General features: G+C 43.7%; 1 protein-coding gene across 1 annotated transcript in view; it reads left to right on the top strand.

Annotated features, from left to right (window-relative positions):
• The first annotated feature begins 2,565 nt into the window (after positions 1-2,565).
• ADAM17 (ADAM metallopeptidase domain 17) overlaps positions 2,566-15,460 on the top strand; it is a 33,862-nt gene continuing 20,967 nt past the window's right edge. Inside the window, exons 1-2 of the mRNA XM_064650495.1 lie at positions 2,566-2,827; positions 14,712-14,844. Coding sequence (XP_064506565.1) covers positions 2,581-2,827; positions 14,712-14,844 — 380 coding nt within the window. The 5' untranslated portion in view covers positions 2,566-2,580. The remainder of the gene's footprint in view (positions 2,828-14,711; positions 14,845-15,460) is intronic.

Below are 15,460 nucleotides of genomic sequence, written 5' to 3'. Positions count from 1 at the left end.
GGAGACACCTTATTGGCTCTGGCACAGGACTCGATGGAGACCCACAAGGCTCCTCTGAAGCCTCAGTCAGACCCTCTGTGTCATCTGGGATAGTGCTGGACACCCACATGGGGGCAACTGAACACAGGCCTCAGTGCCTGGCAGGAAAACGACTGATGATTGTGAAGACAGACACATGTAAAATTATGCACATGGGGAAAAGACAGTCCTACATCACATGTGGAATAATGGTGTCTGAACTGACCACCAAACTGCAGGAGTGAGAGCTGGGAAGTTTAATGTTATTTGTAGAACAATGGCAGCTTAGTGGAGATCAACACCACATTGAATACTGAAAACATTTAGTGACAATATTGAGAACAAGGCAGGGAATATTGTTATGCCACTTTAAAAACCCACTGTGCTTCTGTCAGGAGCACTATATGCAGTTCCAGTCCCACCACTACAAACAGGAATAGCAGAAATGGTAAAGTTCATAGAATAACAACAAACACTTCCTTGGAAAGAACAAGATTTCACTTGGACTTGTCAGTTTGGAAGAGAAGCCTTACCAGACTGAAAGGGGATCTTGTGGAGCCCACAGAGTGGTGACTGACACAGAGAAGGCAAAATTGTTTTACTTCTTACTTTCCAAAGCCAGAAGCAGGGGTGGGTCATCAGAAGGTGTCACAAATGTCAGGAAAGCAAGGAAAGTGATTGTTCATACATACAGTGACGTGTCGGAACTCCCTGCAATGGGATGTTATGGATGCTACAAGCTTACAAGTAGCAGAAGGTCACGGAATCACAGAATGGGTAAGGTTGGAAGGGACTACAGTGGGTCATCTGGTCCAACCTCCCTGCTCCAGCAGGGTCATCCTAGAGCACATGGCACAGAATTGCATCCTGATGGTTCTAGAATATCTCCAGTGAGGGACACTCCACAACCTCTCTGGGCAATCTGTTTCTGTGTGAGGTCACTGCACAGTAAAAAAGTTCTTCCTCATGTTCAGGTGGAACTTCCTGAGCATCAAGTCAACTGGACAAACGTATGGAGGAGATATAGTGAGAACTGCTAAGCAAGACACTACCACCTCTGATTTCGGGAGTCACTAGATGCAAATTGTTGGAAGTTCAAAGTGGATCCACTGAAAGCTTCCCCAGTGGTTTGGCCTCTTACAATCTTCCCATCTTTCGAGACAAGAACTGGGAGACATCCTCTTGGTTTAAGCAGTATATCTGACCTTACCTTCTTATGAAAAATTGAAAAAGGAATAGTTCTATTGATGCTGTATAAGTATTTCAGGTTAAATAATGAGCAGCACAGCTTAAGCAGGATAGGCAATGGGGATGCTTTTTCTCCATTTTTGATTATTACATCACTTGCAATCATCTTTGCCAGAGACATCTGCAAAAAGGTAAGAGATTGAGGTAATTCTGGAGAACATTAACTGGAGTACTACAGCATAGCTGTAACTCAGGTATGTTTCCCTGGTTTTTTGTCTCAATAAGGTGTTGCTGTTTGGGAACAGCTGACTATGGATCCATCTGAGGGCCACAATCCTCAATCGTGCTGTGAAAACTACACAAAACCTTGTAAAGTCACCAGTAGAGTCACTTGCATGGGAGGAAGAGAAGCTGCAAACGCAGCTCTGAGTGGCACCACTGAGTGTGCGGGACCTGAGAGCGCTGGGGTCCTGCCTGGGGAGATCCACCCCCCCCCTGCTCTCCCCAGGGACAGGCTGCAGAATCCAGAGCCCCTCCCTTTCCAGAGGTCTGTTCCCTCTCTGGGAGGCTGGTGAGGGGGCCATGGTGAGGATGCCCCAAGAAAGCAAGTGCCCTTGGTGGGAAGAGCATTGGCAGCAATTCAAGGGAGGTGATCCTGCCCCTTCCAGCCATCCCTGAAGAGGCCACATCTGGACTGATGTGTCCAGTTCTGGTCTGCTCAGTACAGGAGAGACATGGAGCTGCTGGAGCAGGTCCAGCGGAGGGCAACGAGGATGATTTGGGGACTGGAGCATCTCTGAGGAAAAGCTGAGGGAGCTGAGCCTGTTCAGCCTTGAGAATAGACAACTGAGAGGGAACCCCATCGATGTCTGTAAGTATCTGAATGGAGCCAGGCTCTTCTCAGTGGTGCCAAGCAATAGAACAAGAGGCAAAGGGCAGAAACAGATGCACAGAAGTTCCACCTGAACATGAGGAAGAACTTTACTAGGAGTGACCTCATACTGGAACAGATTGACCAGAGACGTTGTGGAGTCTCCCTCACTGGAGATATTCCAAGAACCATCTGGACGCAATCCTGTGCCGTGTGCTGTAAGATGACCCTGCTGGAGCAGGGAGGTTGGACCAGATGACCCACTGTGGTCCCTTCCACCCTGACCCATTCCGTGATTCTGTGAAGGCAGCACTCGGCGCCTCAAGCCCTCACAGCGCAGCCGGCGCTAAAGAGCACGGCCGCCGTGACTCCTCCCGCGCCGCACCGAGGGACCTCACCCCGGATCCTCACGGGCTGCCCGGGGCCGCAGCTCAACCCCCCCGCCCGCTGCTCCCGCTCTCGCCCCGGCCGCACGTCCCTCAGCACCGCCCCCGCCGCCCAAGATGGCGGCTCCGCCCGCCCCCACAATGCCCCGCGCGCAGCCGCTGCGCTTCCGGGTGCGGGCCCAGGAGGGCGGCGGGCCCAGTGCGAGGCTGCTTCGGGCGGATGCGAACGAGCGGGCGGCCGGTGTCGGAGGGAGCCGCGCCCGGACCATGAGGCTCCGACTGTGGCTGGTGCCGGCCCTGGTGCTGTTGTGGGGGCCGGGCGGGCTGGAGGCGCTGGGGCGCCCGCCGCGCTCGCAGCGCTATGGTGAGGGCAGGGCGCGACCACGGCAACCGCGGGGGAGGGAGGGAGGGGGGGAGGGAGGGACCACTGCCACAGGGCGGGGGAGTGGAGGACACCCCCGCATCTGAGAGGGGTCAGTGATGGGGTAACGTATGCGGTGGTGAGAGGGGAACCCCTGGCTCTTACAGGGGTTATGGTGATGGGTAATGCTAGGGGTGGGGGTAGAGGGCACACCCACCTCTAGCAGGGCTCAGCGATGAGGAGTGTGTGGGGTGAGGAGAGACCTTCCTCTTTAGCTGAAGGCATCGCTGATGGGCAGCGTTTGGGGGCCACCGCTCTCTGCAGGGGGCCGGTGAGACCCCGTTATCTTCACACTCGAGTTCTTCTATAGAGTTTTCCTCACAGGAGTCTGCGTTCTGTTACGGCGGGATAATCACAGAACGGGTCGAGTTGGAAGGGACCACAGTGGGTCTCCTGATCCAACCTCCCTGCTCAAGCAGGGTCATCATGGAGCACCTGGGACAGGATTGTGTCCAGATGGTTCTTGGAATATCTCCAGTGAGGGAAACTCCACAGCCTCTCTGGGCAAAATCATGTAAATGGCTTTCCTTCATAGCTCTGTTTGGAGAGTCGCTGCCAGAGCCCAAAGCCATTGGAGCTGAATGTGACCTCTGGAAAAGCTTGCCATGGGGGAGAACCTGCTGCCTTATTTAACTTCCGCAAACAGTTTTGTGTCTGAGCTTTCGCTTTGCAATGAAGAAGTTGGCAAACTTTTGTTCGATAAACAAAAGCTTATAATTGAAATGGCAGATGAGCTCTTGCGAGAGGCAGTGGTCATGTCTGACCCAGTCAGGTGTCCTGTCTCCAGCTGGGGAGGCCTGTGGTGACTGCTCCAAGTCTTCTTTTTTGGCTTAGATCTCTCAGCAGATTTCCCTACGGGTGTCCAGGCTGCACCTCTGTCCCCCTCTCCCACACCTGAGGTGCATTTGTGGTTCTGGGCAGACCTGAGCAGTTGGTGACTGCAGGAACCTGGGGAGGATGAGGTTCAGTGGTGGATGCTCCAGGAAGTGTAACAGAAACCAAACAAACACAGTGTGTCCTTTGAGCAGGCAAGTCAGGGAGGCTTCGGGACAGAGGTTGTATCTTGGGCTGTCAGATTTTTATGCCTTCTAAAGGACCTGTCTGTTATGAATTTGTGTAACCTTTATCTGGCAGCTTTTGTGTTCTTGGCCTACCTACCACCATACCTGCACTATTCAGTTTTATGAAATACTGCATAGAAGAAGACCTCTTTTCTTCTGTTTCTAGGCTTTTATAATTTCTTCTGTCAGAAATGGTCAATATGGAAGAATTATTAATTTTCTTCACACCATCAGTGACTTACAGACCTATGTAATTTGTCTCTTTTGTACTATCCTTTTTTTTAAATCAGAAAATATTAGTCTATATTATAGTTCTTAGTATGGGGAAAAAATAATGACTTTATTCCTTACTTTTGTCTATATACTTCATATCTCATGAAGTATATTTTTATTTATTTGAGATGGATGACCAGAGCTGCAAGGAAGTATTTGTGGTACAAAGGTAGCATGGATTTATAGTGAAGAATGCTTACGATTTTGGTTTCTTTCTGATGTTTCATAGTCACTCCAAGCTCTCTTTTCTTTTTAGTTTTTTTTTTTGGAGTGGTAATAACTACACTGAAATAATTTGCTGTGTAGATTTATTTTCCTCATGTGTTATTTCAGACATTGAATTTCATGAAATGCTTTGTTCTGTTGTTCAGTAAACTAAATATGCAAAAGCATTTTGTGAGGGAGCTTGAAAAGTCCTAGTGTGCTACATTAACTGTTGTATTTACCCACACACTCCTGTTCTCTCAGAATGCTAATATATATGAGGCACTACTTTCCTAGTAGCTTCTTTAGCCACAAGTCTAGTAGCTCACACTTTGTTGTTATTATTACCTGTTTTTCAGGTAAGGACATCGAACATATTTGTTGATTAGGCCCCTGGATGGTACCTGGAGTGGAAATTGGTCCTTTCAGGCCACCTGCAGCAACACCAGTGGCACTGTACTTGCATACCACAATTAGTAGTTGACCAGTTATATTTTTGCAGTGCTTTATAACTCTTGGGTTAATACATTCATATCCTGTTGATTTAGTGGTCATTTTCTTGGCTTGTTTTAAAGCCTCTTTCCTTGAATCTCAGAAGCAGGTCTTTAAATATATCCTGTCAAGACAAGCTTTCAGGGAGCTTTTTAGTCTCTTCTGCAGTAAATGCTAAGGTCAATTGCTGCCTTACTTTTTGGTGCTGGCCTTTAGCATCCATTCTTGGGCCTGTATTTGCAGCTTACTTGTTTTACAAGCCACTTTGGTTATTAAGCTGTGTGGTTTTCATAAAATAAATAATGTTCCAAGTATTAGCTTTATGTCTTTTACAAGGTGCTTTTCAAAATACCTTGGCCTACTTTATTGTGATTTTATGTTTGTCTTCTGCTGGAGTTCTGTTGTTGTCATCTTACACACAGCTTGGTTTTCTGAAATACCATCTTTTCCTTCTAATAATGTCAATGTTACTATTTTGAAAGCTCTGTTTAACCACAGCTTGAGTTTTAGGAACTGAAATCAGATTTCTGGTGAGTAATATCCTTAAGGACATTTCAGGAACTAACATTTTGTGATTTCTATTAAGAACTTTCTTGCTTATTTCTCTGAGTTCAGTTTTTCAAGAAGAAAAAAGTATACAGTGAAAAAAAGAATTTGACAAAGAACGGAATATGTAGATAAAAAGATGCAGGTCGTTTTCCGTCTTTTTTCAGCCAAAGTAATCTTAGGGTGTGGTGCTTCAGCAGTCTAAACTGATCTAAAATGGGACTGCCACAATCCTGGCCTCAGCTTTCTGATCCCTTCCCCATTCCTGTGAGCACATTCATGGACCTGAGCTGCCTGGAAGCTAATCCCTTTTTTTACTTGCTGGGATTTTTTTTTTGTTTGTTTGGGGTTTTTCGTTTTGTTTTTGGTAAGGGATGGAGTGTCTGCGTTCCGGTATTTTCTCTTTGTGAAGTCTGTTCCCTGGAGCAGCTCATGGTGTGACTGTCCAAGCACCTGCCCCTTGTTTTTGGGGTAGTGGTTGTGCTCCAGGTGAGGGATGAAGGCAGGATGGTGTCCACCTCAGTTTGCCTTTGGGCAAACTCTTTTTAATAACATTGACATCAGGTATTAATTTCTGGGAGAAGTGGGACTCTACTTGTCAATATGGTGATTGATATTATAGTTTTGTTCCTGAAAAATTAACATCAACTCTTTCAAAATTTTTCTCTTTGTTGTTGTTTATCTCTGAAGATAAACCTTTTATAGCTGTGAAATATTCCTGCTGTTCATCTTGGAGCTCAGACATATCTGAATGATAATAGAGCTTAATGTGCTTGAAAAGAATAATAGTGCAAAGACCCAGCTTGGGTGCTGTTCAATAGGTCACTGAGTATATCTAAAGAGCTGCTTGAGTCTGTGTTATAACACAGTGGAACTAGTTGTGTGCTGCCACTAAGCAGTGTGCATCCAGGATTGCCCAGAACAGGGTCTGCGTGTAAAATGGGTCTGACTCTATTGTTGCCTCTTTTAAATGAGAGCTCTTCATCACAAGCTTGGTAGGGAACTAAAACAAGATAGTTGTTCCTATCCTGGCAGATGATATTCTTTGAATCACCCACTGACAGTCTTTTTCTAATGTCAAATTGCCCTAATCAAATCTGAGACAGGTAACCTGAGCTTCACCAGTTTTTTTCTCCACACTGCTGAAATACCACACGAAAGTTCAAAACAAGCTGCATCAGCTGCAGAAATGGCCCATTATAAATGGTTTGGTACAAACCTACGTAATGCACATCAGAAGACTAGAATTTACAAGTTGTTGAGGGAAAAAACCCAAATGGTAGTAGTGTTGATGAGTAAACTGGGGGAGCTGAGTGATACAAAGGGCAGCATAAATTGATTTGCAGTCAGTTTGAATTCTCCTTCACACTTGGTGTGACAAAAATGCAGGAGGTCCATAAGGCCAGGAATGTAAGTGACTGTCGAAGTGTTAAAGGGTTGGAAGTTTAGCTCAGTGTCAAGAATGTACAGTGTGATAATTAGTGACAAAATCTTTATGCAAGATTAAATTTCATCCTGCTGGATTGAAGCTTCTGTTGGAGATTAAGGAATAAGCTAGGTGAGGGTCAAATGATTCATTTTCGCAGCATAGTTTGCCTTTTTTTTTGTGACTGTTTCTTATCCCATTTCGATATCCTTTGAAGTAAGATGACTGTTTTAGATGGAGTTAGTTTTGCAGTTTGAGCCCACAAGCTGAAGGTTGAGAGTGTCTCACCATGCACCGTGTGGAGGAGAATTCAAGAACGCACGATCCTGCAGCATGTGATACGTGCCTGGGATGCTCTGGGATTATTTCAAAATCATTGCAGGAATTTGTTGATGCCATGTCTTTGTCTCCATATAAACAGCAAGTGCTTGGTGTAGGCATGGCCTTATTGAATTCAAGTTATCAATGTAATTTTTGTGTCGTGGGTTAGCAGTCTTTTCAGTGGAAGTACTTAATATCAAGGTTTTAAAGCACTTTTCTCAGGTTTATTTTCTTTTATATGTGAATCAGTCAGTGTTTCCATTTCCAACAAAAAAAAGTAATGGAAGTGTAATTTCTGAGAGAAGTACTCAAAGTCAACAAAAAGAAGAATGTCTACACTAGATTAAATTCTACTTAGTAAGAATTACCTTTAACTATTGCAAGATTTTTGTAATGGGAACATAATCCAGTGCTCAGCATGAGTTTGGTTTTCAGTATTGCCAATTTGTTCTGACCTTTAAGCAGACAAAAACTAAAATTCCTGTTTGCACTTAAGGTTTGGGGTGGTTTAATTTTCCTTCCCCTCCCACTGTAGAACCTGACAACTTCCCTACTGCTGTATGTTTCTGATAGCAGCAGTGACTCATCTCAGCTTCACGCTTTTGCCACTCTGGAATTTTTGTGTGCATGTGCAGAAGCCCTGATGTTGCTGCAAGGGCCAAGCGAGGAAGTGCAGCCAGGCAGCTCCTCAGCCTAGAGTTCTCCTGGTTGCATTCAAACATTGCATTAGGATTTAATTGTGCCTTTAGTAATTGGTAGAGATTTATCTTTGAGGCAGAAGTTTATATTTAACTTTGGTTATGAACAAATTGATTCCCCCCCAGCTTTTTTATAAACTGCAGGAGTCTGAGTTTGCCTGTTTCCCAGACTGATCATGGGAAGTACTTTGCTGTGAAACCAAGAACCAGGTTACTTTAACAAAGAGCAATTTATCCTGCTGTCCTGTTCTGCAAATTTTATGTGCAGCACACAAACTTGCTTGTTTTGGGATATCCTGTAACCCTCTTAATAATTCTAATGGTCTTCTTGATGTCTTTTATTCTTGCAGGTTTATGTGACAGTACTGCCCATCTTTATGTCACTTATGCCCTTTATGTCACAATATCCATCCCTATTTTCTTGTGTTGCTCTTAATATGCATTATTTGTACCTTTTTTTCTCCTCTGTACTTGCATTTTTAACTTGTGTGTATGCATGGACTGGGAAGTGGGAAGGGAAGGGAAGGGGGCTCTGTTATGCAGGGAGGCACCTACAGCTACCACCCACTTGATGTTGATCCATAATTACTGAGCTGTTGAACAACAACATGGTATCCCTTGGTTTCCTTTCTCACTTTTTCAGATTGTTACTGAAATTGTAAAGTTCTGCCCCTCAGTGCCTGTGACGTGCCTTGAATTTTAGAGGGTCATGTTTGAGTCCAAAGTCATATCCACAAGGAGAAGAAACGCAGTGAGAAGTGAAGGGGTTGGATCACAAGTGTAGTTTAGACAGTAATTAGTCTCTACATAGAATCAGCTCCGCTCAAACCTTTTTTGTGACACAGCAGGATTTTGTGATGTAGTATCTAAGCACAGTAGTGAGGCTTGCAGTTCTTTTGAGAGCCAGACAAATTATCTGTTTTCAGAGAACACTGCATCCTGTGACTTTCTGCAGGATATATGAAAGCATATGATTTGGGGGTGTGTTGAGTTGCGTTTTTCTGAGCATCAAGTCACATGATGGTATTCTGGTGTAAGATGGAATGGCCCTTGTTTCACTTTGACCATGAGGATGTTAATTCAGTGGGTTTCTTATTTTTAATAATGTCAATATTTGAGCAGGTTGTTGCATTCTTTTATTTTTTTCTTCGAGAAGTGATCTGCTGTCCTTAATAGGACAGATTGAGTTATTAAATCAAGTAGATCCAATAGTATAAGTTTTGTTCTTCATTAGTCCCTATTTAAGATGTGTTCAGTGAAGGAGATAATTTGCAAGGTTGGAAGTGTGTGAGGTAACGTGTAGGAGCCATTGTAGGTATTCAACTGTATTCATAACCACCAGAAATAGCAGTTTAATTATCTGTACAGCTTCTGCTAAACAGAATTTGCACCCTTAAGGAAATACTCCCACTGCCCAGAAACAGATGTCTGTTTTACTGTAGGAAAAAAACTTTGGAGTTAAAGGTGCAGCTACATGAGTAAGTTTTTCCTGAGATGAGCTAAAGGGTGTTTGGAAGCTGTTAGCTTTTCCATGATATCCATCACTGGGCATGTCTGAATGTGTGATAAGCAGAGCGTGGTTGGCCCTGTGTGACTGCAGAAGTGCACCTTGGAGGAGCTGGTGGACAGTAACTCGGCAGGGCGAGGGCTGGGTAACCGTACCCTGAGGCCTCGTCTGCACTGCTGACTAACTGAATCTGGGCACTGTGTTTTCTCACATGGCTTAGCAAGTTTGGTGTAGTTGGGATTGAGTAAAATACATGCCTTCTAAAACATTTGACAGTGCTGACATGGCTGGCCATTCCTACTAACAGGTTTGTCTAGAAATGTGCTTAAACAGAGTGTTAAGCCTTATCCTGTTAAGGTCTATAAGAATGCTGACGTGTTTGGTTCTTGCTTTGAACCTGTTTCTCACACAAGTTCTTCTGTTTACATGTACTCGATGAACAAAACAGCAGCCGCTCTTTGGTGGAAACAAGTAAACATGATTTATCTAAACTGTTAAAAGCATAGGCTGTTTTGTGTGGGATAAGTGTTTCAATTCACTTTGTTTTCTGTCTTTGGCAATGGCTCTGTACCAGATGTACTGGAGAAAGATGTAACAGCATGTGCAATGAGCTGTTATGGAACAGCTTTCCCACAGATGGACCTTCTCAACACTTCCTCTTCATCAACAGTCTCCTAAAAGCAGTGTAAACTGCTAAAGAGGTACCCACAAAAATTTAGGCATGACTGCATCACCTCCTGCCTCATGAAGACCGTTTGTGTGCCCAGTTGAAATACAAATATATATGCCCTCTCTGTTAGCACTCCCTGGAATGGTGCTGCAGTCAAACCATCCCACTGTATGGCAGCCAGTGAGCAGCTGTTACCACAAACACAAGGGCAGCTGTTTTATGTGGGGTGATGGAGACCTGCTTTAGCTCATGGGGTTCAGGTTGGAAAGACTCCAGTCCATGTTTCCTGGTCTAAATTCTGACTGAGGCTCTGAATTATGTTTCAAGAGACTCTGTTTGGTTACTTTAATTAAAGTATTTTAATGTCCTAAGAGCCTATAAAAGTAAATAGTAACAATAAGGAATACGGAGTCCTTCAGTCATTCCCCAGCTGAATCAGAAAAATTGTTATTAGTTAACTGCTCATAAGCTTTTGATAGGTGTTTGATACCCACTGGAAATCAGCTTGAGATCAGTACCCAGGTTGTAGTAGATGACTGCCACTCGAAATAGAGGCTGGAGCCCTTTTTTGGGCATATGACAATGATTTCACAATGCAAAATCCTCCCGAGTGTGTTTGCTGTGCTTGTTCTAGCACTGCTCTCTGTAGGCTTGTCATCCCATTCCAACACCTTTGATAGATTTATTTCTGCTTTTATTCCCTTTGGGATGGTTGGAGAAATAACTGCAATCATTCCTGCAAACCCCTCTGATTATCTTGTGGTCATTTTTAAATCCTGAAAGTATTTTTTTTTAGTATTGTTTGATCTTTTGGTTTTGTTAGAGACATTTTCTATCATGAGATAATTGTGAAGAGAGTTTTTAAAAATATTAATTATATCTTCTGGGTTAAAACTTTGTGCTTCTAGATAAGCTTAACCTTTCTATAAATAATGCAGTGCAAAAGAATTCTTATGAAATGGCTGACTTGCCACATTTACTTGTTGATTTCCGGGCAATAGATGGGGCATGAGATCATGGGAATTTACTGTTGGCTTATGAAAGCTGAGCTGGTTGGAGAAGGGTGACATTGGTATTTGAATTGGTAGCTGAGCACTGGAAGAGAAACCTCTTCTTTTGAAATACGTGCAGTGGCCTTGAACTCCGTGATCTCAGCTCTTGCCCAGCACATTCTTGAGCTCTTTGCTGCTGGAGTAGCCTGCTGCAATGCCCAGAGTTTCTTTAAAGGATACTTGCCTGTGTTAAGTCTGAAAGTCTAGTGCCAGGAGGATTTTAGCCCTGAAACAAGGTGAAAAAACAGAGGGAACGGTTGGTGAGTTCAAAGTTAGGGGCAGAGGAAGAATCACTGCTGTGGATTTCTTCTCAAGAGCTTTGGGATATCATCTTTGTCACTGATGTTCCTTCCCTGTCTCTCTTGCAGACCCGAGATGTGTATGTTCTTGGGAGGTTCCCATGCAGGAAAGAAGGTGCAATGAGGTGAAGGCTGGTGACAATAAATAACTGGAATATCAGGATGGAATTAAGGTGTTCTCCAAAAAGACAGGAACGTGGAAATCTAGGAGGGGTTGAAAGGGAAGGAACCAAAAGAAAAAGATTTTTGGGAAAATCTGAGTCAGCTCAGTGCTGTTGAAGCCCATGGAAAATGGCTCTTGTACCATAGTGAAGATAATGAGGAAGGAATGCTGAAAAGATTTTCAAACTTGAGTAAAAAGTAGTCAAGTATATGCTTGCTGTGGCTCCTATCCACAGACTGCTGTACAGTTGGACTCTGTACAGTTCTATGTTTTGTTTAAAATAATGACACTTCATCTTTTATTTTCAATAAGCCATGACCATGAATTAATTTTTCACAATATCAACATTGTACAGAAAAATTTTGTTTTGAATGTGTTACCAGTATATTTTTTCATGTGTGTCTAATACCATAATTAGTTTACAGATTTATGTCTAGGAGCAGCATGTCTTAAGCCTTTACTTATGTCGTAAGTAAAATTAAAAGCAAACAAATTTAGGAAGGGTAAGAGGAAATATGAACAAGTGCATTCTTGTTTCAGAGTTACAGGAACTAGGAGTGTCCTGTGTTTCATTTGTTACTTCAACAGTCATCTTACTCATCTTCATGAACTTTTTAGGTCTTGTTCTTACTACCCTTCCTGTGTCTCTGTGAGGCATTTCCAGAAGGGTGTTTGTGTATATTGAGATGGAGCAGGACTTCTGAAGTTCTTGCCTACCAAATAAAAACCTAATTTTTTTGGCAGACTTTTCAGTTCTCTTGCCATGAAACTGAGACATTTTGTCTGGCCATAATGCCAACTGCTTCTTGCTCTTTGACATAACTTTCCCTTGGTTCTGGTCTGTACTTTGCAGGCAGAGGTGGAAAATGACAGGAGTAGTGTTTTGTAGCTGGGATTGTGCCTCTTGGGCAGACCTGGTCCTTGGCAAATCCCCAAACAGTACAGCAGTGGTACCACACCTTAGCTTCATGCCCCATGTACCACATGCTTGGTTTGTATCAGAAAGCAGTGTTATCCTGTGTATCAACATTTAATTGAGGGGTCTGCTCTAGCTGTGGTGAAAGAATCTCAAGTTTAATTAAAATACTTTAGAACTAGAAGGTTTAATTATGTTTTGGGTTTTTTTCTGAGTTGATTTCCCTGGCTGTCCCTACCCTCCTCCTAGGTGGTTCTGGATGAGGGTTCTGGATGTCAGACCGTAAACAATGAATTATAATGGGCTTTTTAACAAAAAGGAGTACTTTGGGAGGTTTTAGGTATTTGCTCACTGTGTGGCTCTAGTGAACCAGATCTGCAACACTAAGGATGAAGGCACTGCCCAGCAGCTGGGCACAGAAGGGGAAAAACCCCGCATCAGAAAGGAAGGTGAGGCAAACTTGCCTTTGTGTATCACCCAAAACGTATGGTAATCGATTGCAGGTGCTCCCGACCTGTGGGTTGTAAACAGAAATCAGGAAATCGCAACTGCACTGCCCTTCCTGTGTTGCTCAACGGCCGGGGAGGAGCAGCCGAGTAGGGAGAAGCCTGGGAACCGCTGCTTGGTGGCTTCTGCTGCCCAAGAGAGCAGCCGTGTCGCCCACCCGTCGCTCTGCTAGTGGGTCTGGTACAGGGCCAGGAGGGCTGTGAGGATCAGCTTTGCTTCTGCGGCTCCCTCACTTCTGTGTACACAAGCACGTGTGCATGTACACTGGTGGATAATTCTCCCCACCCACCCCCTCTCAAAAACTTGCCTTGCACCGACCAGTGCATCCATTCTTAAAGCTTTCTTGGGCTTTAGAAGCGTGGATTTGGGGATAAATGATGGCACTGAGTGCCAGGTTTAAAAAAACCCACATTACTTCAAGAGCTATACTTTATGTAGATTTCATGGTGGCAATCTTGGTTTGTTGTACAAGAGCCAGTAAACCAGCTTATTAGTGGTGCTGCTTGCTTAAAAGTCCAATAAAACATATGAGGTTATTTGGCTGGGTGGTGTAAGCTGGTGATAAGGGGCTCTGAAGGAAGGCCATCTTCCTTAACAAAAAAAGGAAGCTACTTTGGTAGCTCTCAGGTCTGGTTTAGAAGCATAGCTGGAAATGGAGGGGAAAGAAACAGAGAATTTTTTAATAAAGAATGTCTGGATGAGCACTTCTGTCTCTTGTAAAACACGTCTGACTCCTCATTTGGTGCCATGAAAAGAGCGAACACCTCTGGCTGAGAAGGAAGACAGTGATGTGGGAATAAGGGCCTCTGGTTAAGGCTGTAAATAGCAGCTGATAGAAGTGAAGGTCAGACGTCCCACTGGGTGGTGTCTGCTCCAGAGAAGGGTGTGGATGGATGCTCTGGTGAAGGAATGCCTTAGGAAACAGCAGCAGGCTTTATCAGCAAGAGTCAAACACTGTTGGCAGCTGTCATGGTGCACTTGTTAATGGTGGAAACACCTGCAAAGTATTGATCTGAATTTGTAATGTGTGTGCTGCTCCCCATAGGAGTTCAGGCATTTGGTCTCCTTCTTCTGAACAAGTTTTCATATTCTGAGTTTGAAAATCAAAGGAGTTTTGTATGGTGGTAAGGTATTGGGAAACCAGGGTACCTGAGGGTGCATCATATGAGTTACTTTGTTAGTTAGTTCTGATTGATGATGCTATGCAGATGTCTGTTTTCTGTCTACTGTTGGACAGAAAGGTAAAAAATGCAGTCCCAATCTGGAGTTAGTTTGGTATAAGTCTCCTAGGCTAAACTTCCTTAAATTCATATGAGGACCAGCAGGTGAGGAGAGTGATTCACCCCAGAGAAATAGGGACATTCTCCACCATTTAGTGTCTGGGGGGCAGCCAGGGAGGGCATTAGCTGTGCATTGTTGTGGCAGTAAACGTGATGGATTAGTTGCTCAGAAATTGCTATAACAAGTGAACTAAACTCTTTGTTTGTCTCTCTCAGATTGTGTCTTGTCTCACTCTGATTTCTAGTTGCCTACACAAAATGCACCTTTACAGAAATGTACAATAGTTATCCTAAAATTAGAGCAAACTGTGGTCTTGCTGTTGAAATGGGTGGCTCTGGTTTGCCCTTTTTTTTGTGTGTGCATTTGGAAGAGAGTCTTTTTAAACTGAAATGTTCCTTGTTGGTCTTCCAGACACAGTTGAGTCCATGCTTTCAGACTACGACATCCTTTCTCAGTCCAGCATCCAGCAACACTCACTGAAGAAGAGGGACCTCCAGCCTGAGACACACGTAGAGAGGCTCTTAAGTTTTTCAGCCCTGCAAAGGTAATTAAATGAAATAGCATAATATTTTCCTTCAGTTTGTGATTAATAATGTGCAGTTTCAAACCCAGAAATAGTTATCTTGTTTTCTGTCATGACTGGCCAGTTCTTTTAAGTTAGTCATCTCCATGGTTATATAACTTCAGAGATACACAGAGGAAAGGAGAAAATAAGTTACATTGTATGGCTCTGATTGCTGAAGTGGCAGTGATTTAGGATTTCTTTTGCTTTGTTCTAAGCTTTAGTTTCATGTAGATTACTTCCACTGATTGGGTTGGATCCCAGTTATACCTCATCTGGCAACATTGTCATACTTCTTGACTGTCCTCTGGTTCTTGAAAATCTCAGCCTTCCGTTTGGGCAGCACACGTGATGTGTTGCCCAGGAGATGTATTTTTTTTCACAGAGGTTTAATTGTCTTCCTTCTGAGTGTAAACTTTCTATTAAATAAAGCAGTTCTAATCTTTTTTGTGATGTTGTTGTTATAAGATGGGAAAGAGAAGCACAGATGAAAGGGGAAGGAGAGATAGAAAGGAGCAGGCATGATGATTCTAGGGATTTTATTCTGGAAGTCAGAAAAGTGCCTTATAGGCATTTGAGTGCTGAAATTGTTAATCTA

The sequence above is a fragment of the Pseudopipra pipra genome, chromosome 3 (assembly GCF_036250125.1).
Source record: "Pseudopipra pipra isolate bDixPip1 chromosome 3, bDixPip1.hap1, whole genome shotgun sequence".
Classification (NCBI taxonomy): Eukaryota; Metazoa; Chordata; class Aves; order Passeriformes; family Pipridae; genus Pseudopipra; species Pseudopipra pipra.
The sequence above is the reverse complement of the archived record's forward strand: the minus strand, read 5'-3'. Positions and strand labels throughout refer to the sequence as shown.